The sequence below is a fragment of the Palaemon carinicauda genome, chromosome 4 (assembly GCF_036898095.1).
Source record: "Palaemon carinicauda isolate YSFRI2023 chromosome 4, ASM3689809v2, whole genome shotgun sequence".
NCBI classification, from domain to species: Eukaryota; Metazoa; Arthropoda; class Malacostraca; order Decapoda; family Palaemonidae; genus Palaemon; species Palaemon carinicauda.
Genome location: NC_090728.1, coordinates 70898579 through 70923083, shown reverse-complemented (window position 1 = coordinate 70923083; position 24505 = coordinate 70898579). Strand labels below are relative to the sequence as shown.

General features: G+C 37.9%; 1 protein-coding gene across 1 annotated transcript in view; it reads left to right on the top strand.

Moving 5' to 3' along the window:
- Ide (Insulin degrading metalloproteinase) overlaps positions 1 to 24505 on the top strand; it is a 511525-nt gene that overhangs the window by 376866 nt on the left and 110154 nt on the right. Inside the window, exon 15 of the mRNA XM_068372359.1 lies at positions 24063 to 24266. Within this exon, the coding sequence (XP_068228460.1) occupies positions 24063 to 24266 (204 nt within the window). The remainder of the gene's footprint in view (positions 1 to 24062; positions 24267 to 24505) is intronic.

Genomic DNA, 24505 nt, shown 5'->3' with positions numbered 1-24505 from the left:
ATTGCATTGTTCTTGGTTGTGAAACAAACAAAACAGCAAAGAAATACCCTGCAATAAAAGAGGGCCGACTGTATAATGAGTGCAGTTTTACATGTAAATCGCCTAATTCATTCCAAACCCTATGAAAACACCCCATTAAATTTTATGAGGGTAAAACCAGAATGAAATGCTGTAGAGACAAATACATTTGAATCTTTCAATATACCTAACCGAACTGTTAATACAGTACCTGTAAATGAAATAGATATTCGAACATAATGCAATAATTAATGCAAAGCATTAATACAACTTTACGAAAAACTTAAGATTAAATTTTGTTTTTTGCTTTTTTCTAATTTTGTTTTTCTGTATCACTTTGACCTTCACCTTAGCTTACTAATGGCCTCTGAAAAATAACGATCCAAGGAAGCTTGTTTCTGCCTACAAGCTTCTGGAATGACTCGGGCAAATGTCATGAAATTGCCCAAGGAGACGACATGCGTGAACCTTTTTTGGGTGTTTCTTTTCTACAAAATCTGCCAGTTTAAGATAATAAGATAGTATCTCCTTGATTTCTGCTGTTGTCATAGTTGCATCTGTGTCCTTCTCCCCGCCGGAGAACTGTTCCTGAACGAGGTTCATTTGCATGGCCTCCAGCTCCTTCAGGTCGTCCTTCATAAGCTCCTCTTGTTGCCCGTCAAGAAGCTCATTAATGTCATTCTTATCGACAATCAGCTCCGTGGACCTCACGATTGAAAAGATTTCCTCAACTTCAGGTTACGGAACAGGTTACGGATAGTCAACTGTTTCGGTTTCGTCTTCAACTGGGCTGAGATTGAATCTCTCGAAGTTTCACGAGGAAACTGCATCAGGCCACAGCTTCTTCCATAAAGAGTTCAAGTGTGCCTCAAAACCTGTTTCCAAATGGATCAATAAGTCTGAGACATATCACAATATCAAAATGCTCCTTCCAAAAGCCACGAAGGGGGAGGTTTGTGCTGTCTGTGATTTTGAATAGAGCTTCTTGAATTTCGAAATCACTAACTGGTTCATGGGATGAAGGAGATGGGTTGTGTTAGGTGGAAGATAGAGAACCCCATTAGTTGGTTGGTTAGGGGACCAACCACCCGTTGAGATACTACTGCCAGAGAGATATTGGGTCCTTTGACTGGCAAGACAGTACTACATACACCAAATAGTCTAGCCTATTCTTTCCACATTCTCCTCTGTCCTCATACGCTTCACAACATATAGATTACCAAACAATTCTTCTTCACTCAAGAGGTTAACTACTGGACTATAATTGTTCAGTGGCTACTTTCGTCTTAGTAAGGGTAGAAGAGAGACTTTTAGCTATGGTAAGCAGCTTTCTAGAAGGACACTCATAAATCAAACCATTGTTATCTAATATAGGATAGTGCCATTGCCTCTGTACCATGGTCTTCCACTGTCTTGGGGTAGAGTTCTCTTGCTTGAGGGTTCACTCGAGCACACTTTTCTATCTTACTTTTCTTCTTCTTGCTTGTTTCAAGTTTTTATAGTGTACAAATGGATGATCTATTTTAATGTTATTGTTCTTGATATATTTTTTGTTGTTCATTATTTCTCTTGCATTTTATTTACTGTCTGACAGAAAGAGGTTTAACCTCTCGACGAAAAACAGTCTCATTGCCCAGGCTTTTGCATTAGCCCTCCACATCACCAGAAGTATTCCTTTAGCCCCTAATGGGAATTGAAGGCTTTAGGAGTCTCCAAATGATACACCAGTAGGGGATTTACCTTATAATCCCCACTGGCATTGGCACATAGTGCAAGGGTAAGCTTGTCCTTCATATCCTTTTATCCTAAGCAGCTTCTCTTCCACTGTGATGTAAGTCTGATGAAGATTTTTTTTCCAGAAAAGCACAGTTTTGTTGTAGTTGAAGACATACTGGGGACTTTAGCCTTCCTAGAGAGGCAACTCATGAAATTTCCTAACAAAGGGTTCGACCGCTTTCGTGTCTGACCTGGCTGCCTACCCATGCCTCAGGACCAAATGAATGCCTGTCCATCTCTTGAATTTCTTGAACACACTGTGGGTGCCGACTACGATGTCCCTTCCCCTGCGTCGTCTTCATCCTGAGCATGTACAAGATCACCAAAAATGTTGCTGGCCTCATTGCAGATTATTGTCTCGGTGATCGTGTCTCCATCAATTTTCTTGTCCTTAAAACAAAGGAGAAGAAATCTCTGTTCATAAATGCTGCAAACTTGAAAGCTGTAAAAACCTTAAGAGAGGATGTAAATTAAGTTGGGAGAATGGTCCAGAAAATGGTAAATGCTTCTCATTTGTGGGATATGAAAAGTTATATATGTAGGTTATAGTAACCCACAGATAGATGACTCACTTCTGGGTAATGAAATAGAAAGAGTGGACCGGGAGGAAAATCTCAGCATTATTGTTAGCAAAGATTTAAAGTTCACCAAACAGAGCATAAAATTTGAATAGAAGGTACAGAAACTACAGGTAATAGGTTGCATCAGAAGACAGTTCAAATACAGAAACAAAGACATTGTACTGCAGCTATACACATAACTAGTAAGACCCTCTTAGTGAGAGAATGCCTTGATGAAGTCGTTAAGCTTCAGCACGGCATGTCATTTCCGTGTTGAAACTTGGTGATGGGCAAGAGAGCTCTCAAACTTGGGGAAATTGCTCCCCTAGTTTGAATCTGAATTTCTCTCTCTCTCTCTCTCTCTCTCATCTTTTTCTTCCTCTTAATATTACATCGACTTCCTCTTAATTTTATAAACTTTCTTTCGTGTTGCTCTCCAAACTCTATGCGTTAAATTTCCCATATGTATATACGTAAATATGTACATATATATGTATTTTTTTTTCTTTTACGGTGTGGATGTTTCTATATCCGTTATTGCCACTGGCGTGAATGTTTCTACATCCGTTATTGCTGCCTGCTTTGATGAATGGGAGGTGGTGTCACGGTTGGGAGGTATTTGCGCTCAAAGCTATATGTGAGAGGATTGGATGATCTCGGCCATCCCGAAGAATGTTTGGGCCTTTTTGGCAGAACTATTCTCAAGTGTTAGGTCTTCAGAATCCAGGGGGATCCAATGCTTAGGTTAGGACTCTTGGCTTTTGGCCGGAAGCCCCATCTTTGCAGATATGGGAAGGATAATTCCTTAGTTTCTTGATCTCAGTCCTAACATGTGGGTTCAGCTTACACCTGTGCCTCTATATCTGTTTTAATGCTATCTTTCAGGTAGGTATGGAGAGGATCATCTGGGAAGTATACTCTCATTGTGCCAATAGTGGAGAGTGCAAATTTCCTTTCTAACGTGTGATGGCCTAATATTCTTGAGCAGGTAAATCAAACTAATCCCTTTCTCTCTCTCAACCTCGTCTAATGGATTCTTTAAGCAACGAACCCCCCTTCCCTGGATACGCTCACTCTCCCCCGGCACTGTTGACGGCCTTTGCTAATTTAATTAAGGACAATTCAGTTGACGACCTAGGAACAAAAAAGGACCGTTTTTCTAATGTTTTAAAACCAATTAAGTTGGGTAACAAAGGAAAACTTCGAATACTTCATGCTACCCAAATTTCAATAGATACTGATTATGATATGCTATATAAAGCATTTAAATGCTATGGAGTGATAAAAGAAATAAGAATGAAACTTGAAAATAAAAAATGGCATTCATGGATATCTTATAATAATCATGAAGAAGCATTTAATGTAATATGTAACATCAATGATATTAAAATTAATAACTTGAATGTCATAGGTGCTCTATGTGATAAGATACCAAGCAATTCGGATGTATATAGACCTGCTGACTGGTTTGAAAAAGGTGTCGGTATAACTATGTCTCCCCCAGAAAAAAACAAAACCACCAATGTGAGTAATGGGAATTATTTTAAAAATAGCAAACTAATTCAGAAAAAGGTAGGAACCATTGCACCAGGCGATATATTTCGCTTTGGGAAAAATAGCTTCCTTATCCATGCAAAATCATGCATGCAATCAGGGATGCTGTCTAACCTCAAGACAAGTTGTGATAATGATATGTTAGATGTCCAACCCCACCTAAATTTTAGTTACGGAAGGGGAGTAGTCTTCAATAAAGATCTGTATGAATTTACTGAGGAGGAAATACTGGCCATGTGTCCATTAACTGTGTGGAAAGTGCATAAGGTTCCTGGGACATTAATGATTATCCTTACTTTCCAGGATGCCGATGTGCCTTTCCACATCGTTATTGAAAATGAAAGAATTAAAGTTCGACCTTTCAAACAAAAGCCCTTACAATGTTTCAAGTGTTTTTAATTTTGACACCCTTCTAAAGTTTGTGAAAATGAAAAAATGTGTAGCATCTGTTCCAGACCTTATCATGGAGACTGTACTCTTGAGCCCAGCTGTTTGAACTAAAACTCAAACCATAAATTCACTGACAGGAGCTGCGAGATTTATAAGTTTGAAGAAGGTGCCCTCAACAAATTCAGTGTACAACACACAAGTGTGGGACATGCCAGAAGACTACTGAATAAACCAAACATCTATGCAAAGGCATTTAAATCAATAGAAAATATACCACAGGAGACATCAAACCCACATAGTGCTGCCAGTAATTCCAAGAAAAGAAATACATCATCTAATGATAGTAAGGTTTTGCATGACAAGGTAAGCATATTGCCTTCCAAGGCTTTGCAACGGTGTATTAAAACTGCGGCAATGTCCATTTCTATACAATCTTCATCCCCCATTACCAACAATAATATTAACCTCTCTCAGGCCATGTCCTTGCCTGATTTAATGGAGGTTCCACTTGAAACCAAATTACCAGGTGCAGCTGTGGTGGGGAAGGTGCAAAAACCTGGTAGCTCACCACCTATAAATCATCTCTTTCACCCCCTTCCATAAGAAATATTAGAGTTATGACATCAAATAGATATGATGTTTTGTCTGTTGATGTTTCTTATCAACCAGAAGACAATTTAAAAACAGGTAAACCAGAAATTCAAGTTGAAGTCCACCATCCCCCTCAACAATTGGATCAAAAGGACGAAAAGAAAATCAAACACAAAACCCAAGTTATCAAGACTCTCTAATAAAACCACTGGAAAATAGTGTTAGATCAAAAATTGCTAATGGGAAGACTTCATCTAAAAGTTCTTCAAAAAATAAACCATAGTTTTATTCCTCCATTTTGCAATGGATTTGTCAGGGGTTAAGGGCCAAATATGAAGAACTTAAGCTCTTAATTCACGAGCGTTCCCCCATAATTATATGTCTACAGGAGAGCAATCTTGATGCTAATACCCCTTGTCATCGCAAATGTATTAGCTATAGGGCACCATATGATCACCGAGTAGGGAGCCAACGCAGAAGTCTCATACGTTCGTCGAGATGTTCCCCAAATACCTTTATTCATACTTCGCTGCAGGCAGTGGTTATACAGATTGATATATGGAGAAAATATACATTCTGCTTTCTGTACATGCCTCCAATTGATAACATCGTATGGTGATTTAGTAGAGGTGATTCAACAGCTCCTTCAAGCTTTTCTTTTACTTGGAGATTTGAATGGTAGACATTTCTTGTGGGGCGATGTTTTAGCAAACACCAGGGGTAATATTATATCATCAATTGTGGAAAACAAGGATGTCAGACTCCTTAATACAGGAGAGCCCACACACTTCCATGTTCAGACAGGTACCTTTTCATGCATTGACATTTCAATTGCAAGCTCTAACTGCCTTCTTGATTTTTATTGGAGGACATTAGATGATTGGCATACTAGTGGTCATGCACTAGTCGTTATAAACACCAACAGTGGTCCACCTTTACAAAGATCTCCACCACGATGGAATGTTGACAAGGCGGACTGGGATAGATTTTGGGAGCTTAGCGAAATTGAAGGAAATACAGAACAGTTTGAAAATATTGGTGATGCCATAGACTTACTGAATGTAACCCTTCATACAGCAGGAGTTAATTCAATTCCCAAAATAATAGGGTTATTCAAAGGACGACCAGTCCCCTGGTGGTCTTCAGAACTAACTGCCGTGCACAGAGCTACAAGAAGGTCTTTAACTCGACTGCGCAGACACCATACTGAGGACAATTTTATTATATACAAGAAATGTAGAGCACAGTTCCGTCGTGCCATGAAAGAAGCTAGGTGCTAGTATTGAGTATATTTAGTTTCCTCCATTAACAGTAGAACACCACCCTCCTCTGTGCGGAGGAAAGTAAAAAAGGATAGCAGCCAAATTCACCCCAAACCCACCACCAGTGTTGAAGGTGAATGGTCAGTATGTGACTGGAGCAACTGAAGTAAGCAATGCCCTGGCTCACCATTCCTCAAATGTAAAATGCAAGTGTGAAGCAGCTCCTGGTCACCAGTGTAGGGGCATTGAAGAAAAGAAAATTTCAAACTTTGCAGCAGGATGGGAAGAGTCATGCAATTCTCCTTTTACAGAAAAAGAGTTTAATTCTGCACTTGCTACGTGTAATGAAACAGCCCCGGGACCCGATGGAATTCCATATCCAATGATTAAATATTTACCTGTTAATACAAAGTTATATATTTTAAGCATTATTAACAGAATATAACATAATCATAGTTATCCAAGTGTTTGGGAACTAGCCATTATTTTAGCCATTTTAAAACCCGGTAAGAAAAAGTTTTAGCAGCAAACTATTGACCAATTGCATTGGGATCTTGCTAATGTAAGATCATGGAGAAGATGGTCAATGCAAGACTGATGTGGTATCTGGAAAAGAAAAGTCTTTTATCACCTATCCAGTGTGGATTTAGGAAAATGCACTCAAAAACTTATGTGTTGATATGACTAGAGTCCTCTATTTGTGAAGCCTTTGCTTCCAAACAGCACCATGTAACAGTCTTTTTTTACCTTGAAAATTCATATAATACTGCATGGAGATATGATATACTTAAAACCATTCATGAATTGGGATTAAGAGGAGAGCTAACACTTTATTCAGTCATTTCTTTCACATAGAGTTCTTCAAGTGAGAGTGGGGGAAACTCTTATCAGAGAGAAAATGTCAGGAAGGAGGAGTTCCCCAGGGTAGCGTGCACTAGCAATTAATGGGATATCCTTTGTCAATCCCCAAGATATTCTCTCAACACTATTTGGGGATGATCTTTCCATAATCATTTGCTGTAGCTAGAATGGCAATGGTTGAGAGAAAACTACAACTCACAATTAAAAAAATAATTCAGTGGGCTGATATGAATGGGTTTAAGTTTTCAACAAGCAAATCTACTATTGTCCATTTCTGTCGTATCCGGGGAGTACATCCAGACCCGGATATATACATTAAAGGTCAACGGATCCCATGTGTAGGTGAAGCTAAATTTTTAGGATTGATTTTTTATTGTAGGCTTATATGGGTTCCTCACTTAAAGGCGTTAAAAGCTAAATGTCTTGAGGCTCTGAATCTTTTAAAAGTATTGTCCCATACATCACAGGGGGAAGACCGTAAAACTATTTTTAAAATTATACAAGGCCCTAATTTTTCTAAAAATTAGTTATAGTTGAGAAATATACTCCTCAGCCACCCCAAGCCGATTAAAGATATTAGATTCAATACATCATGGTGGTATTAGATTATCCACAGGAGCGTTTAGAACCTCACCCTATCCTAAGTCTCCTTGTTGATGCTGGAGAATTACCTCTAGACCATTATCGAATGTCTTCTATTATTCGGTATTGGTTTAGATTGCAAAGATTCCCTAATTCTTTAGCCTTCAGACTGCAAGCTTTGTAGGGCACTCAACATACTTTGAACTGCACCCAAAATATCCTCAACCTAATGGCTTTCTGGTTGAAACAATTATCAAACAATCTTGATGTAATTAGAAGTAAGGTGCTTCCATTTAAGATATCATCAACCCCTCCGTGAAAATTGCCAGAGACGTTTTTTTGTGAATATTTTATTAGTGTTAAGAAAAACATGACTGAATTAGAAGCTAGGTCTCTTTTATGGAAAATGTTGAAGAACATTGGGAATCAACTTTTATATATACTAATAACTCCCTAATTCTTTAGCCTTTCAGACTGCAAGCCTTGTAAGGCACTCAACATACTTTGAGTTGCACCCAAAATCTCCTCAACCTAATGGCTTTCGGGTGAAACAAATATTAATCAATCTTGATATAATTAGAAGTAAGGTGCTTCCATTTAAGATATCATCAACCCCTCCGTGAAAATTGCCAGAGCTATTTTTTTGTAATTATTTTATTAGTGTTAAGAAAAATGTGACCAAATTAGAAGCTAGGTCTCTTTTTATGGAAAATGTTGAAGAACATAGGGAATTAACTTTTGTATATACTGATGGCTCCAAATCTGATGCTGGCATTGGATTTGGAGTATATAGTAGTTTTTTTAACTGTAGAGGTGCTCTTCCTCTAATGATTGATCTTCTAAATTTACTGCTGAATTATATGCCATATTAACTGCTATCGAGAAAATAGTGTTAAATGAGGAGGGCAATTTTACCATTATAGTGATTCAAGAAGTGTCCTTCAAGCTTTAGGTTTTAATTCTAGTAACCCTTTAGTTTTAAAGATTTTAGAGTGGCTTTTGATTATTGGTCTGAAAGGTATAACAGTTCGATTATGTTGGGTTCAGCACATGCAGGTGTGTCTTGAAATGAAGAGGCAGATTCACTGGCAAAGAGTGCTGCAACCGAGATGTTACCAAGAAGGCATCCCATTCTCTGTTGTCATTTTTTACTGGCAATTAAGAATTTTATCTATAATATTTGGCAACAGCATTGTGATAGTTTAACCGAAAATAAGGTGAGAGAGATTGTGGTTTTTATATCCCCTTGGAGGTATAATGGGATGCCCCAAAAATGGAAGACTACTCTTTATCGTCTCCGCATTGGTCACACTCAGATAACACACGAGTTTCTGCTAGCTGGCCAACACCAACCATATTACGACAACTTTTTGATACTTTTGACAGTGAGGCATTTGTTGACTAAATGCCCTACTTACAGTACAGAAAGAAATAGTTATCTGTTTGAGGCTTGAGGTAAAGATGGCGAGTTCATCCTTGCCAAGATCCTTGGACATGATATGTCGTACAATGCTAATGGCATTTTTAAATTTATATCAGGAGCAGGTCTTCTTAATGCTATATAGGTTTTATAACATTTACTTTTCTGGTGTTACTGTAATTGAATATTGTTTTAATCTTTATTTATAATAAACGATATCGGCGTCAATGACCTTCCTTCGATGTCAAGATGCCAGAGAACTTCAAATCATTCATTCATTGACTAGTAAGACTACATCTAGAATATGGAGACAATTTATGGCTCCAAGTACTCAGAAGGGTATAGATATACTGGGAGCAGCAGAAGCTAGGGCCATCAAACTAGTCCCGACACAAAGATAAAGATATACAGTAGATAGAGAATGGAAAATTTGAACTTCTATTTTGGTCTACAAACTCAACGACCAAGGAAACAGCTAATAGAGACATTCAATATTTTTAAAGGAATGACAAATGTAGACTACAGCACCTCTTTATGCATAGCACAAATCATTCCAGAGGTAACAGATACAAACTGGAATTGAAAAAATAAACAACATTCAATGTGGTAATTACTTCACATGCAAAATAGCAATTACTATATGGAACAGACTTCCAGCGGATGTAGTGAACAATAGCATGGTAAACGATCTCAAGAATAAGTTAGTCAAGATCATAAAAACTCTCTTAAATGTTTAAACTATATCAGTCTACCCAAGAGCAAATGAAGTCTCTGCAGATGGACTAAAAAGTCTTGGAGACATCCAAAATCCTAGTAACTCCTTATAAATCTCTCTTTCTCACAATAAAAATTGTTATTTTGCATGTATGTAAATTAAGACCTCTCTCTACATTAAATTTTAATCATATCCCTTTAATTCATTTTCCTATTCATTATTTCTATCTAATTGTCAGGTTATTTCCTTTTAATGATATTTGATTCCTTCCTGCATAATAGATTAAAACAATCATCTTAAATATGCAAATACTATAATGAAAAAGAATATTCGAGCTAGTTAGATTATACGTAGAAGTAAAATCCTCCCTCCTCCCTGCGTAATATGACGATAGACATCTAGCCTTAAAGCAGATACAGTACGTATAATTTATTTGTTTTTATAAAGAAATGTTTTCCCCTTATATCTCTTATTTCTTAATGGGAAAATCTCACTTTTAAAGAAATGGCATTAAACATACTTAAGATGAAAACATGAAATATGTTCCATCATAATTTCCAGTCCCCTGCAATTTGTTGACTATTTATCGGTGGTCAGAATAAAAGAAAAAAAAAGGTTGACAGCTGTGAACGAAGAGCTAAGGGAAACGGTAGGATAGAAATTTATTTTTTTTTTCTTTTTGATTGGTTTATCAAAACCTGAGATGATTATAATTGAACAAATTGCATATCACGTGATGGAAATTTTAGAAATTTATTTAAAAACAAAATGTAGATTTTTTTTTTAACAGTAGGAAGCTACCGATAATTCTGTGTAAATTCTAATTTCCTTATTTTTCTTATAGAAATAATAATTCTTCTAATAGAAAATTATTCAAGCAAACTGTACCAACCGTGTGTCGCACGTTCGTACATAGTTCATTTTGTGCTTGTATCTTCGCTCTCCCCTCGCACTAAAAAGAACCTGAAAAAACATGTCTTGTTTCTCCTCTGCAACATTGTCTGTTTTTTTAACATGAAAATTCTTGTTGCCTTGAACTTTTGTATATAAAGGAGGGTGTTCTATAATAAAGTCACTCAGTTGTTTTCAACTTGCCTTTGAGTCACAACCTTCTCTCGGCCCGTCACATTGGTGACCCCGGAAAGCGACTCGCTCCTCCCGCCTTCCGCCCCCCCCCCTCACCCCTCCATCGTTGGTACTATGGAGGACTCTATGGAAGTTATTGCTGCGACTCCCCCATTGAAACTTTCATCATTCGCCAGCGGAGAGGCGTTTGCTTGGTTTCAGCGCGCAGAAGTCCAATTTCACATCAAGGGCGTGACTCGCTCAACCACCAAAGCAGATTATGTTCTCGCAGCGATACCCGAGGACACCTTCCCGGAAATATCCGACTGGCTTTATGAACAAGGAGACACCCCAATAGCATATGACGCCCTCAAAACATACCTTCTGCAGCAGTACTCGCCGTCGCCAGCCGCCCGCATAGTAAAGCTTTTTCAGCTCTCGCAACAACCGTTGGGTGACCAAAGGGCTTTGGTCGCCCTCAGGGAAATGACCAGTATCGCTCGCCTGCAACCTGCCGCAGACGGCTCTCCTCGTGAGGTGAACCTACTTCGTGCCCTTTAGATACGCCGTTTACCCGGACCTATACGCGCTGCCATACCCGATGTCGATAGTTTACCCATAAAGGACTTGATGACCAAAGCCGACGCCCTTATGGACAACCACTTCAAGACCTCCATCAACGCCTCCACCCCTGACGAAGAGGACGCCTATTCAACGTTACCCGAAGCTGACGTGAATGCCGTAGGACATACACGCCTACCCCGTGACGTGCCGAAGCGGCGACAAAGCCACCCACCACCCGCCACTCACTCGCGCCCCAACCAACGACTTCTGACAGGGGTACCACTTTCACCTCTCAATTGTGGACATCATTAGCGAATCTCCTGGGTATCACCCTACATCACACAACGGCCTACAACCCCGCTGCCAATCGAATGGTTGAACGTTTTCATCGCACCCTCAAAGCAGCTTTGATGTCCCGCTGCAAGGATTCCAACTGGTTTACTCAGCTTCCCTGGGTCCTCCTGGAACTAAGGACCACTCCTAAAGACGCCCTCGACGTCTCGGCAGCTGAAATGGTGTATGGCGATCCGCTGGTCGTCCCTGCCGAATTTTTTCCTTCTACAACCACCTCCGACGATCTCCAGCGCATACATTACGTTGTGGGAAAATTTACTCCATGCCGCCAGACTTACAAGCCCCCTGCGAAGCATCACATAGCGACAGACTTGCACTCTGCAACGCACGTCTAACTGCGCAACGACACTAGCAAGCCACTGCTAATGCCCCCATATACGGGCCCTTTCCTTGTGATCCGACGCAGTCCGAAAGCATTCCTACTAAACATTGGTGGCAAAGAAGACTGGGTCTCCATTGATCGTCTAAAACCTGCTTATCTCCTGCCAGATGACCCGCCTACAGTTCGCCTCTCTAGATCAGGGCGCCCTATTTAACATGTACAGTATGTCATTTTTAGGGGGGGGAGCCATGTACCAACCGTGTGTCGCACGTTCGTACATAGTTCATTTTGTGCTTGTATCTTCGCTCTCCCCTCGCACTAGAAAGAACCTGAAAAAACATGTCTTGTTTCTCCTCTGTAACATTGTCTGTTTTTTTAACATGAAAATTCTTGTTGCCTTGAACTTTTGTATATAAAGGAGAATGTTCTATAATAAAGTCACTCAGTTGTTTTAAACTTGCCTTTGAGTCACAACCTTCTCTCGGCCCGTCACAAAACACAATTAGCATATGTAAATTTGATTAAGTCTGTCACTTATGTTGTTTATCCTCCTCATGGATTTTGTAATGCATAGAACAGTTGTGAAGGCAGAGAATGCTTGGACTGGATTGGTACCAGGAGATTAGCGGACTTAGAGTATGCTGATGTTGCTGTCCCTATTAGCAAAATGCAACAAGACTCATAGCTAGTTTACCAGAATGCATGAAATATCACATGAGTTTTGGCTGAAAATAAATAGAAGAAAGACAGAAATGATGAGAGCGGAATATGCAGTGAAAGATGAAATATCATTAGAAAGAGAAAGAATTAATTACAGTAGGTGAAATCATTTAAGTATAGGAACTATGATCTCTAATTTGGAAATAAAATTTCCTGAAATTATATTATTATTATTATTATTACTAGCTAAGCTACAACCCTTGTAGGAAAAGCAAAATGCTATAAGCCCTATGGCTCCAACAGGGAAAAATAGCCCAGGGAGGAAAGGAAATAAGGAAATACAAAAGATATATAAGAAGTAATGAACAATTGAAATAAAATATTTTAAGAATATTAACAACATTAAAACAGATCTTTCATGCATAAAATATAGTAAGACCTATGTTAGCCTGTTCAACATAAAAACATTTGCTGCAAGTTTGAACTTTTAAAGTTCTACTGAATCAACTACCCAATTAGGAAGATTATTCCACAAATTGGTCACAGCTGGAATAAAATTCTAGAATACTGTATAGTATTGAGCCTCATGATGGAGAAGCCTGACTATTAGAATTAACTGCATACCTATTATTACGAACAGGATAGAACTGTCCAGGAAGATCTAAATGTAAAGGATAGTCTGAATTATGAAAAATCTTATGCACCATGCATGATGATCTAATTAAACAGTGGTGCCTAAGATAAATATCTAGATCAGGAATAAGAAATTTGATAGACCGTAAGTTCCTGTCCAACAAATTAAAATGTGAATTAGCAGCTGAAGACCAGACAGGAAAACAATACTTAAAATAAGGTAGAATGAAAGAATTAAATCCCTTCTTCAGAATAGATTGATCACCAACAATCTTTTTTGCAATTGAAGAAGACACAGGCCTAATGTGTTTCTCAAAAGTAAATTTGCTGTCGAGAATCACACCTAGAATTTTAAGTGTCATACAACTTTACTTTACTTTGATGGCTGCTTTTCCGGTCCCATACAGCAGGGGAACCCCACTCTCTACAAGACCTCCACTGTCATTTTACCTTGTTCGTTCACAGTATTTATCTTTTCAGATCATGAATTGTTCATTTACTGTTAAATCGTCACTGTCAAAAGACTCATGAATAAGAAAGTCTTCAGTTTCCTCTTGAAAGCCTTAATGTCTTCAATCATTCAAATGTTTTGTGGGAGCTTATTATATAGTCTCGGGGCCGCATATTTAAAGGCTCTGGAGCCCAAAGTGGACATAAATCTAAGTTCCAACAGTTTGGAGCCATCTGTAACTATTCTCGTGTCGACACGATTTGTTGGCTGCGCAATATGTAGCAATTCTCTTAAGTATTTTGGATGAACGGTTCTGATAACTTGATAGGTTATTGTACATATTCTAAATTCAATTCTCGTTTTAATTGGCAGCCAGTGTAAATCGATTAGTATAGGGGTGATGCTTTTTCTAGGTGGGACACCTTTTATCAGTCTAGCTCCTCTGATTATTATGTTTTGTAATTTCTTAAGTTGCACTTTTGGTAAATTGTAGTAGACAGAGTTGCAGTAGTCAATCCTGGTAATAACACAGTTTATCACAAATTTCTTTATAGAATTTTCGTCCAGGTATTTTTTTATAAACACAATATTTCTTAGATGATAACCAGCATTTTTTATTACATTATTTATTTGGACATTTAGAGACAGGTTACAGTCAAGAAATACACCTAGATCTCAAACTTTACTAGATAACAGCACTGAGTCATTATTTATGTTCATTTGAATATCACTTAAGTTTCTCACGCTGTTTTTCTTACCCACCACCATGAATTCAGTTTTGTTATCATTTAATTTTAGTCGTTTATATGTCATTCATTCTCTAACACTATCAAGGATTCGGTTTAGAGTTTCAGTAGTGTCATGTATAACATTTATGGAGAAGTAAAATTGTGTCATCTGCAAATAGTTCAAACTTCACGCCATGCTTTTGTAGCATTTTCGATAGACCAATAGTATAGATGCAGAATAAGATTGGGCCAAGTACACTCCCCTGGGGTACCCCTCTGTTTAAGAGTTCATATGATGAATAAGAGTCTCCAATTTGTACACAGTAATTTTTACTAACCAAGTAGTCTTTTAGGTATTCGAAAGCTTGATCTTCAACGCCGATGGACCGTAGATCATTTTGTAGCAGTTCATGCACAACTGTATCAAAAGCAGCACTGAGATCGAGCACTATTAAAATACCACATTTATTTTCATCCATCATTTCTAGCATATCATTTACAACAGAGCAGATGGCTGTCTCCGTAGAGTATAGCTGACTAGTTCAAGAATTACATATTCAAGCACTTTTGAGGCAAAGGATAGATTTGAAATTGTTCTATATGAGCTTAATTCCTGGTAACCCAGTGCATTTTTCAGAACTGGTGTGACTATAGCCATTTTCTCAGATTTAGGAAACTTACATTCATCAATGCTTGCATTTGCTATTCTCATTATTATTTCGGCTAGACTAGAAAAGTCTATCTCTCCAATTACTTCAGATATTGGCATAGGATCAATCGCGCATTTTGTTTTCTTTGCTCTCTTGATAATTCTGGTGATGTCATCTTGTGTTATGTTGTTAAATCGTATTAATTTTGTCTGTGTGCCTGGTGTATCCTAAATCAGATGTGGAGTATTTGCAAATGACCTGGTTATATTTTTAATTTTGTTTCTAAAGAATACTAGAAAATTATTTGCTAGTTCCTGGTCACTGTATCCATCAGGTAGCTTCTTTTCTTTTACATTTCCTACTATACCATTCAAGAGAAGATATGACTTATTTATGTCTGTTGCTGCTTCGAGGATCTTTCTCTTATAGTATTCACTCTTTTTCCTTCTTAGTAGGTAGTTATATTGACATGCAGCAGTTTTGTATTCTACCCAAGTACTTTCAGTTTTTAACCTATTCCACTTTCTTTCTTTATGCCTTTTTTTCCTTCTTTTTTACTAAAGTCTCTCCATCAAACAAGGAGATTGGTCTTTTACGGTTATAGTCTTTTCCATCAGTGAGCACATGGTATCATATTCACTTTTACTCACTTTATTGTAAGTGGTCATTAGACAGTTAGCACACTTAGCTCCTAACAGACGTTGGTCATCATGATCACAGGGAATGTTGATAGCATCATTTATTTTCTTTGTAACTTCTTCAATAAATACGGTAGGAGAAAAATTTGATTTATGTCTAAAGTTTATTTTCTTTACTAATGCATGTTTCTGTAGAGGTAGACTAAACGTAATAAGTTTGTGTACTGGGGAGATAGTACATTTCTCTTCGACTTTCATATCAGATACAATATTATTCATGTCATCACTTATAATTAAGTCTAGCATATGTCCAGTTAAAATAGTTGTGCAGTCGACATTATTCAATAGTCGATATGACTTTCATATCAGATACAATATTATTCATGTCATCACTTATAATTAAGTCTAGCATATGTCCAGTTAAAATAGTTGTGCAGTCGACATTATTCAATTCGATATGACGATATGATTCTAGTAACTCACTAAATGCCAAAGCGTCAGGATTTGATGCGTCATCCATCCAAAAATTGAAGTCTCCACATAACTAATTCGTTTTTTCTGTGATAATCATCTCAATGAGAGCACCGAATTCTTCAAAAAAGATACTAGAGTTTGTTCTAGGAGGTTTGTAGATTGTTACAAAGGATATTCTTCTATTTTTTGGCTTAAATTTCATTTCTATATATTCAAAGCTTGTTACACTAATTCTTTTCAACATTTTGAGATTTGAGTAACTTTTATGAATAAAGAGTCCGACATCCCCGCCAGACCCACCTTCTCTCGATATGTGAAAGAAGGCATGTGTGGGGGGCGTCATTTCAGTGATCTTTGCCTTGTCCAAGTTATTTAGCCATGTTTCAGATAATGCTAGTATATTTAAATATTTCTCGTTTATCAATTCTCGAATTTGAACAGTCTTATTACCTACAGATTGTATATTTACATAGCCACAGTTTATGACATCCCTAGTAACCATGATCAGTATTTTCTGCTAATCTTTTCAATTCCAAGTCAAAAGCATTGCAGTCTCTAGAATTTACTGTATGGTCACTTGGTCTGTTTAACTTTGCGCAGTTTATACACTTTGACACTTCCGAATTACAATCCCTGGTGGAGTGTCTCCGTGAACATTTCCCGCAGACTTTATCTTCATTCTTAGACTTGCAATCTTTTTCAAAATGTCCATACCTTTGACAGTGGTACCTATCACGTATGTTATATAGTAGATACCCCTTCGCAACGAAACTTTGTCCCCATTATCATGAATAGCACTCCGATCTTCAGGATCACATTTCTGCACATGGTGGGTGGTCCCCCCCCCTTCAGGCATTTTTCTTCAGGACTACACTTAACTTCTATATTTTGGATTTGGTCCAGGCAGCGATTTCTTTGAATCAAAGCATTTACTACATCATCTTCATCATTGTATACATTGCATATCATTATTTTGGGTTTTAGTTTTCTGATTTTTCTCGTTTCAGTGTCAGCTACCAATGTCTGAATTTTGTTTGCCGCCTCTTCTCTGATCATATGGTTTGCAAAGTTTACAACAACATTTGCATTCGTAGTTGACCTGGTGTTAAGTGTAGGAATGTCTTTAAGTGCTTGTTCAACCTCACATTTTCTTTCATTAATTTTAGTTGTTGTATTAGTTGATTTAATTATCTACAAATTTTTTTCCTTAACTTTGTCAGCAAATGTCGGTTTCTCTGGTTTTGGGTCTATCAATGTTTGAAGTGTTGCTTTAATTGATTCCATAGTCATGTCAAGAATGTTGACTTTCTCAGTGAGGTCGGTGATCTGGGTGGAATTTGCTGTATCTGCGCCAAGGTCTGCAAGTTTGTTTTCCAAGTCATCTATTTTTGCATCTTGTTTGTTCAGGGCCAGATTACTCATGTTTACATCTTCCTTTAATTTTGACATTACTAAATTGTTTTGTCTGGCATCACATACGCAGTGAGGGCATAACCAATCTAGGTTATTCCAGTCAAGCTCACTGATGGTTGTCACTATATGCACACATCTTTTATGGTAGTCTCTTTTGCATTCACATACTATCCATTTTTTTTCAATCTCCATCCGTTTCATTACATTTGAAGCATATATACTGTAGTTAGAAGCAGACATGATGTAGTTTTTCTTATCACTTAGGTTTCTCCATAAGACTAACTAATATCTTTTCAATGATATTCTAGGTGAGAAACACAAAGCTAAAACATGACTCAGGGCATGAATAGCAGAGCTCAACACAACACGTCCACACTCTAGCCACACACATTTCTCTACAAAGTTAAAGAATCATTATCAATGCTGAGATCCAGATGTTGAGGATCCACTCTCCTTGACCTACTTATAATCATACTTTGAGTTTTGTTAGGATTCAATTTTATACCCCATAATTTGCACCATACACTAATTTTAACTACATATGTATTAAAGGATTCAGAAACACCAACTCGACATTCAGGAGCTGGAATTGATACAAAGAGAGTAGCATCATTTGCATATGCAACAATCTTGTTTTCTAGGCCAAACCACATGTCATATGTATATAGTATGAAAAGTAATGGTCCACAAACACTACCCTATGGAACACCAGATATCACATTCCTATACTCGCTCATGGTGCCGATCAACAACTCCTCTTTGAGATCTATTACTTAGAAATTCAATAATAATGCTAAGAAACAACCCACCCACTCCCAACTGCTTCAGTTTGAAAACAAGGGCCTCAGGATTAACACGGTCAAAGGCATCACTAAAATCAAGGCCAAACATACAAATTTCCTGATCACAATCAAGGGATTTCTGTACAGCATTGGAGGTTGTAAGAAGGGCATCACATGCTCCAAGGCCTTTACGAAAACCAAATTGCAAGCTAGGGAACAGATGATTACCTTCACCAAACCTATTAAGATGTTTTGCCTAGAGACATTTAAAAACTTTAGATAATATGGGAGTTATGGAGACTGGGCAGCAATCAGTTGGACTTGAGCTACCACAAAGACATTTACATAATGGAGTAACATTACCAATTCTCCAACAAGTGCCAAAAACCCCTCTTTTTGCTAACTTGCACAAAATAACAGATAACTTTGGAGCCAAGAAATCTGCAGTCTTTATAAAAAACAAAGGAAAAATACCATTTGAGTCTACACCTCCATAAACATCAAGGTCCATCAAGAGAGCTTTAATTTCATGAGATCAAAAAGCTAAACTAGTTAGTTTAGCCTCGGGAAAACAGGAATAAGGAAGTTCAAGTTTCTCATTACTATGCTTACTGTCAAACACATCAGCCAAAAGAGTTGCTTGTGCCTTTGGACAGTGAGTGACTGAGCCATCTTTTTTAAGTAAAGGAGGAACTGTTGCATCTATACCAAAGAGTGCAGATTTAAGGGTAATCCACCACTTATGTTCCTGGGTTGTACCAGAAAGGGTATCTTTTATTGTTAGATTGTACTGTATTCCTTTTCAGTTGAATCATAAAATTTCTAAGCAAAAGCTCTTAGCTGAGTATAGTTATTCCAGGTCTAATCTGATCTGTTACCCTTCCAAAGATGATAGGCCTCCTGCTTCTCCAAATAAGCACACCTACAGTCGTCATTGAACCATGGTTTGTCCTTCACTCTTTACCTTAGCGCACGCGAAGAGATAGGCCTGTCAATTATGTTGACTAGATTCTCATTCAAAGGGACAACAGGATCAACACTACTATATAATTGTTACCAATTTAAGCCCAAAAGATCATGCAAAATCTCATTCCAGTCTGCTTGAGATTTCATATAAAACTTACATGAGTATGATACATCAAGGACTGCCTTCTCAGTCTTCACTACAAATGAAATCAGGGCATGATCAGATGTCCCAACTGGAAAACCAACCTTACTTGTTATAACACCAGGGGAATCAGTGCATATGAGGTCCAAGCAGTTATCAGACCTGTGAGTAGCTTCACTTATGATTTGCTCACAGTCTGATTCACAGGCAAAGTCTAAAGCTCTTAAGCCATGGAGATTGGTAAGAGAAACAGACCTTTACCACTCCCTATGGTGAGCATTGAAATCACCAACAAAGACAAAAGAGGCCTTTCTATCATCATCTTGTATCTTAGCCATAATGGTAAGAAGACAATGGAAGATATAATCATCCATGTCTGGATTTCGGTAGATCGAACACAAATAGAAGTTGTTATGCCTACCAAAAACTTTTATTACCTGAATCTCATGACATCCACATTCATAGCAGGCTACATATCAGTTTAGTGAGATCGGTGTTACTGTATGGACATGAATCGTGGTTTGACAAAGAAACAATATCCAAAAGATTTTATAGATTTGAAAGCAAAGCCCTCAGAAGAATAGTGGGAGTTGAATGGCAGGACAGAATTAGAGAGATTACTCGAGTTCCATATGTGGGTGAGATCATGGTAAGGGGTAAATAGAGATGGTTTTGGCATGTTTTTGCATTCTGCAAGAGAGATTAGTTCACCGAATTTCAACTATGTTTCACAAGGCACTAAAAGAGTTGGAAGGCCGAGGCCTACATAGCTGAAGACTATGAAGCATGAAGTAGATGATGACGAATAGAGAAGTATTGATTTAAAATTCCAAGATAGACAACTAGTGAAATCTAACTATGGCCCTTTGCGCCGGTAGGCGTTGGAGGAGATGATGAGGATCATATAATAAAATAGAAATAATCCAATTTCCAAATTTTTATGTTTTTTTTCATAGAGAGAGACACATACAGACAGAAAGAAAGAGAGAGAATCCTTTCTTTTAACTGTAATGCATAGGGTTTATCACTGAATGGTTTACATGTGTTAGCTATAATGTATGGCTGTTCTACTTTGTGTGGTTGTTATTATTGTTATTACTAGCTCAGCTATAACCCTTGTTGGAAAAGCAGGATACTATAACCCCTAATGCTCCAACAGGGAAAAATAGGCCAGTGAGGAAAGTCAATAAGGAAATAGATAAACTAGAAGAAAAGTAATGAACAATTAGAATAAAATACTTTAAGAACAGTAAATATTTCATGTATAAACTATAAAAACTTCAAGAAACAAGTGGAAGAGAAATAAGATAGAATAGTGTGCCCAATGTAACCGTAGGCAAAAGAACTCTACCCTAAGATTGGGTGTAGTACTTATCCCAAAACCGTGAATAGGTGATTTCTTATTTAATATCTTATACAGTTGTGTGTATCGCCAATGGCCAAATTTGCAAATATTGAGGACCGACTGTAAAAGCTGCGTATCTAGCGTTACTCCACTTCACGGTAGTGTAGATGAGAAACAACATGACCGTAGTAACTTATGCTAACAAACAAAGAGTTTCAGTGTCCGGGATTCTTTACCAACTGGTTGTTAAGATGTATTAGTTTACGCATTACACCTCTCAGCTCATTTCATTCTGGGATAGTGGAATGTGATAGCAGACAATATGAGTTGCTTGGGCAAGAAAGTTGGCTCAGAATGGTCTTTCAATCCTCAAGTAGCAAGAGAATTCCTGACTTTATGGGGTTCCCCGATCATCAATATGTTTGCCACTCGCCTGGACAACAAACTGTTAAGTGTACTGCCTACCAGTCCCAGACCCATAAGTGGTGATGGAAGATGCTTTCCAGCACCCTTGGAATAGCTATACATGTACGCCTTTCCCCCATTCAATATCATACGGCGAGTCTTGAACAAAGTCATAATAATGATATCCAGGAATCATCAGAGTAACGTTAGTCTCCCCAAAGTGGCTTCATGCATAGTGCTATCTAGACCTTCTAAGTTTTTTGTTGACATGCCAAGAGAGCTACCAGATTGCCACTTCTCTGTTGGTCAATTCTCAAGAGGTTCCACATACAAGTGTCTTGCCTGCCTCTTCACAGCTGGAGGTTATCTGTCATCTCCTACGAGAGAAGGGATTTTCGAGACTGACTGCAAAGCAGGTTTCTGGGATATCTGTAAATTCACCATAGCAGTCTACTAGGCAAAGTGGTTCCTCTTCTGTGAATATTGTCATGGAAGGGACATTGCTCCATTCGAGGCCACTATTCCCTTGATTGCAAATGTTTTATTTTCCTACGGGAGAAGAAACTTCTTTCTGTAACATCGGTGAAGGCTATTGCTCAGCCTTGAGTTGGGCGTCTTGACAGAAAAGAATTAATCTCTTCTCTTTGTGGTAAATATTGCCTTGACGAGGAGTTTCAAACAGGCTTGTCCGCCTTAAAAATTGAAACCCCTAAAGCTGGGAATGTATGTACCCTTTAATAAATCGTCAGACAGATCTTACCCTTAAGACAGTTTTCTTACTAACCTTGGTGTCTTCCAAGAGAGAGTAAGTGAATTCCATGGACTAAAGTACTTAGTTTCACATTCCAGGAGGTGGAGGCAACTGTTATTTTCCTATATACCTGATTTTGTCAGAGAAATACAGATTCCATCCATTAATGGCAACCAATTTGACTTGTCTCCATATCTTCTCCCAGGGATGTAACTGATAATACAGATGATTGGTTACTCTGTTCCTTATGGGCAATGCGTCTCAACTTAAAGAGTACATGTCATTGTCGTCCGAAAATACAGAATCTTTTCATCAATAGTAGAAAGATGAAGAACAAAGTAACCAAAAACTTCATATCTTTCTGGCTTCGGGAAACCATCATGCGTGCGTACAAGACTCTGGGAGATCCATCTATGCCTTCTACGCCCAAATCCCATGATGTCAGAAGAATTGTTGCACAATGGCTTTCCCTAAAAACCATTCACTGGCAGAAGTCCTTTAAGCTGGTGCCTGGAAGAGAGAAACCTCCTTTGCTGCTCACTATTTAAAGGACTACATCCATAGGTCTCTGAACCCTTTTTCCATGGGACCTGTGGTAGCTGCCCAGAAATTGGTGTAGTGAACTCACTCTATACAAGACAGATAGTATAGTGTCAAGTTAACAGGTGCACTCCATAAATTGTGTTTGTATGAGAGTAAAATATCTGGCCTTCTTTTCCTTTCTTTTTGTCGTCCTCAGTCTCTTTTTGGGGGTCATCATGTGCAACATTACTGCTGGTCGGACACTATGCAAGTAAGCTAACTAGTGATGGGTCATTTTTTACTACTGCAGAAGTAAAAGTGTTGTCCTCATGTTCCATCAAGGGGGGATCATGATTAATCTGAAAATCTTTAATCATATTATAGCCTTTTCAGTCTCTATGCCATTCACAGATGAGAGCACATCATCTAATCCATTATAACCTATTCGTGGGCTATGGGATGCTAGGGTGACGTGCGCTGTTTTTCACCTTACTGGACTATGCACTTCCACCCTAGGGTTTTTGTCAACCAGATAGCCAACAGGACTTCATCTCACCTAAAGAGGACTCCCTTATTAAATGATGAAGATTTGGCTTTGCGTAGGAACAAATCACAATTTTTTTATTGCATTTTTCCTGGCTATGCAAATCCACGTCATTCAAGTTTTACTTCCAGCCGTGTCCACCCCTGAAGTTCTAGCTGGAGTTAGAAAGGTTTCCTGCTTTAAGCTACAGCCTGTTGGTACGACACATGCGAGTACGGCATGCCATATTGGTTGCTAGATACATGACTCAGGTTTATAGAGCTGGGAAAAATACAAATTACTTTTAAAATTTCTGACTATTTTTTATGATTTGGATTGTAAAGGGTCTGTCATACTAACTAGGGGAGGTTATCAACTTTAGTGAAGTCCAACTTAAAGAGATTTGATTTAGTGTAAAAGTAATTTTGGGATATTTTTGAAGAACTGTTTGTGATTTTTAATGTGATGTCAGTTTACATTCTTTGTGTATAAAGTACATTATACCAAGCACATTACTTCTGTGTATTGTAAAGTGTATTTACTGTATACTATACTTCTTGATATGATAGTGAAATACAGTAGCTAATAGTTATGAAGTAGAGATCAAGGGTATATAAAAGATCTGTTTCCTACTAACTTTGGGAGGTCCTCAACTTTAGGGAAGTTTAATTTGAAGAAATTTTATTTTGTGTAAAAGTGATTTAGGGACATTTATGAAGAACATTTTGTGATTTTTAATGACATTAGTTCACATCTTATGTGTATATATTATGTCAAGAATATTATTTCTAAGTATTAAATAGTGTATTTGTACTGTACAGTACTACTTAATTTGATAGTGAAATACTGTGGTTTTATTAATTATGAGGTAGAAGGCAAGGATGAAATTATCATATTTTCTAAGTTTATATTTTATATAATAAGATTATTTGCCATGGTTTACAGAACTTACTGTATCAAGTTTGGAATCTTTTATCCGCCGCTTCCTCTCGGGCCTTCATCTTGAAATGCTCATTCATGGAAACATGTCAAAGGAAGCTGCCTGTAATTTAGCTGCTGTTGTTCAAGATCGGTTAGTCACAAGATCCAATACGCGACCATTACTTCCATCACAACTTATAAGACAACGAGAATATCAGCTAATGGATGGCAAGTATGCATGTTGTTCTAGGTTACAGTATTTAGATTGTCATAGATTATTGGTGTATTTGTTTGTATTTATTCAACAAGCTTTTAGGGCCAGCTCTGTAAGAGTCAAGCTTGACTCGTTGGGCTGGGTAATCTCCACCCTTTTAATAATAATAACAAACTTTTGGTAGAGTAAATGATACTTCTCATTTTTCATCTGCCAGTAGGATTGTAATTTGTGGCTATAATTTTTTGTTGGA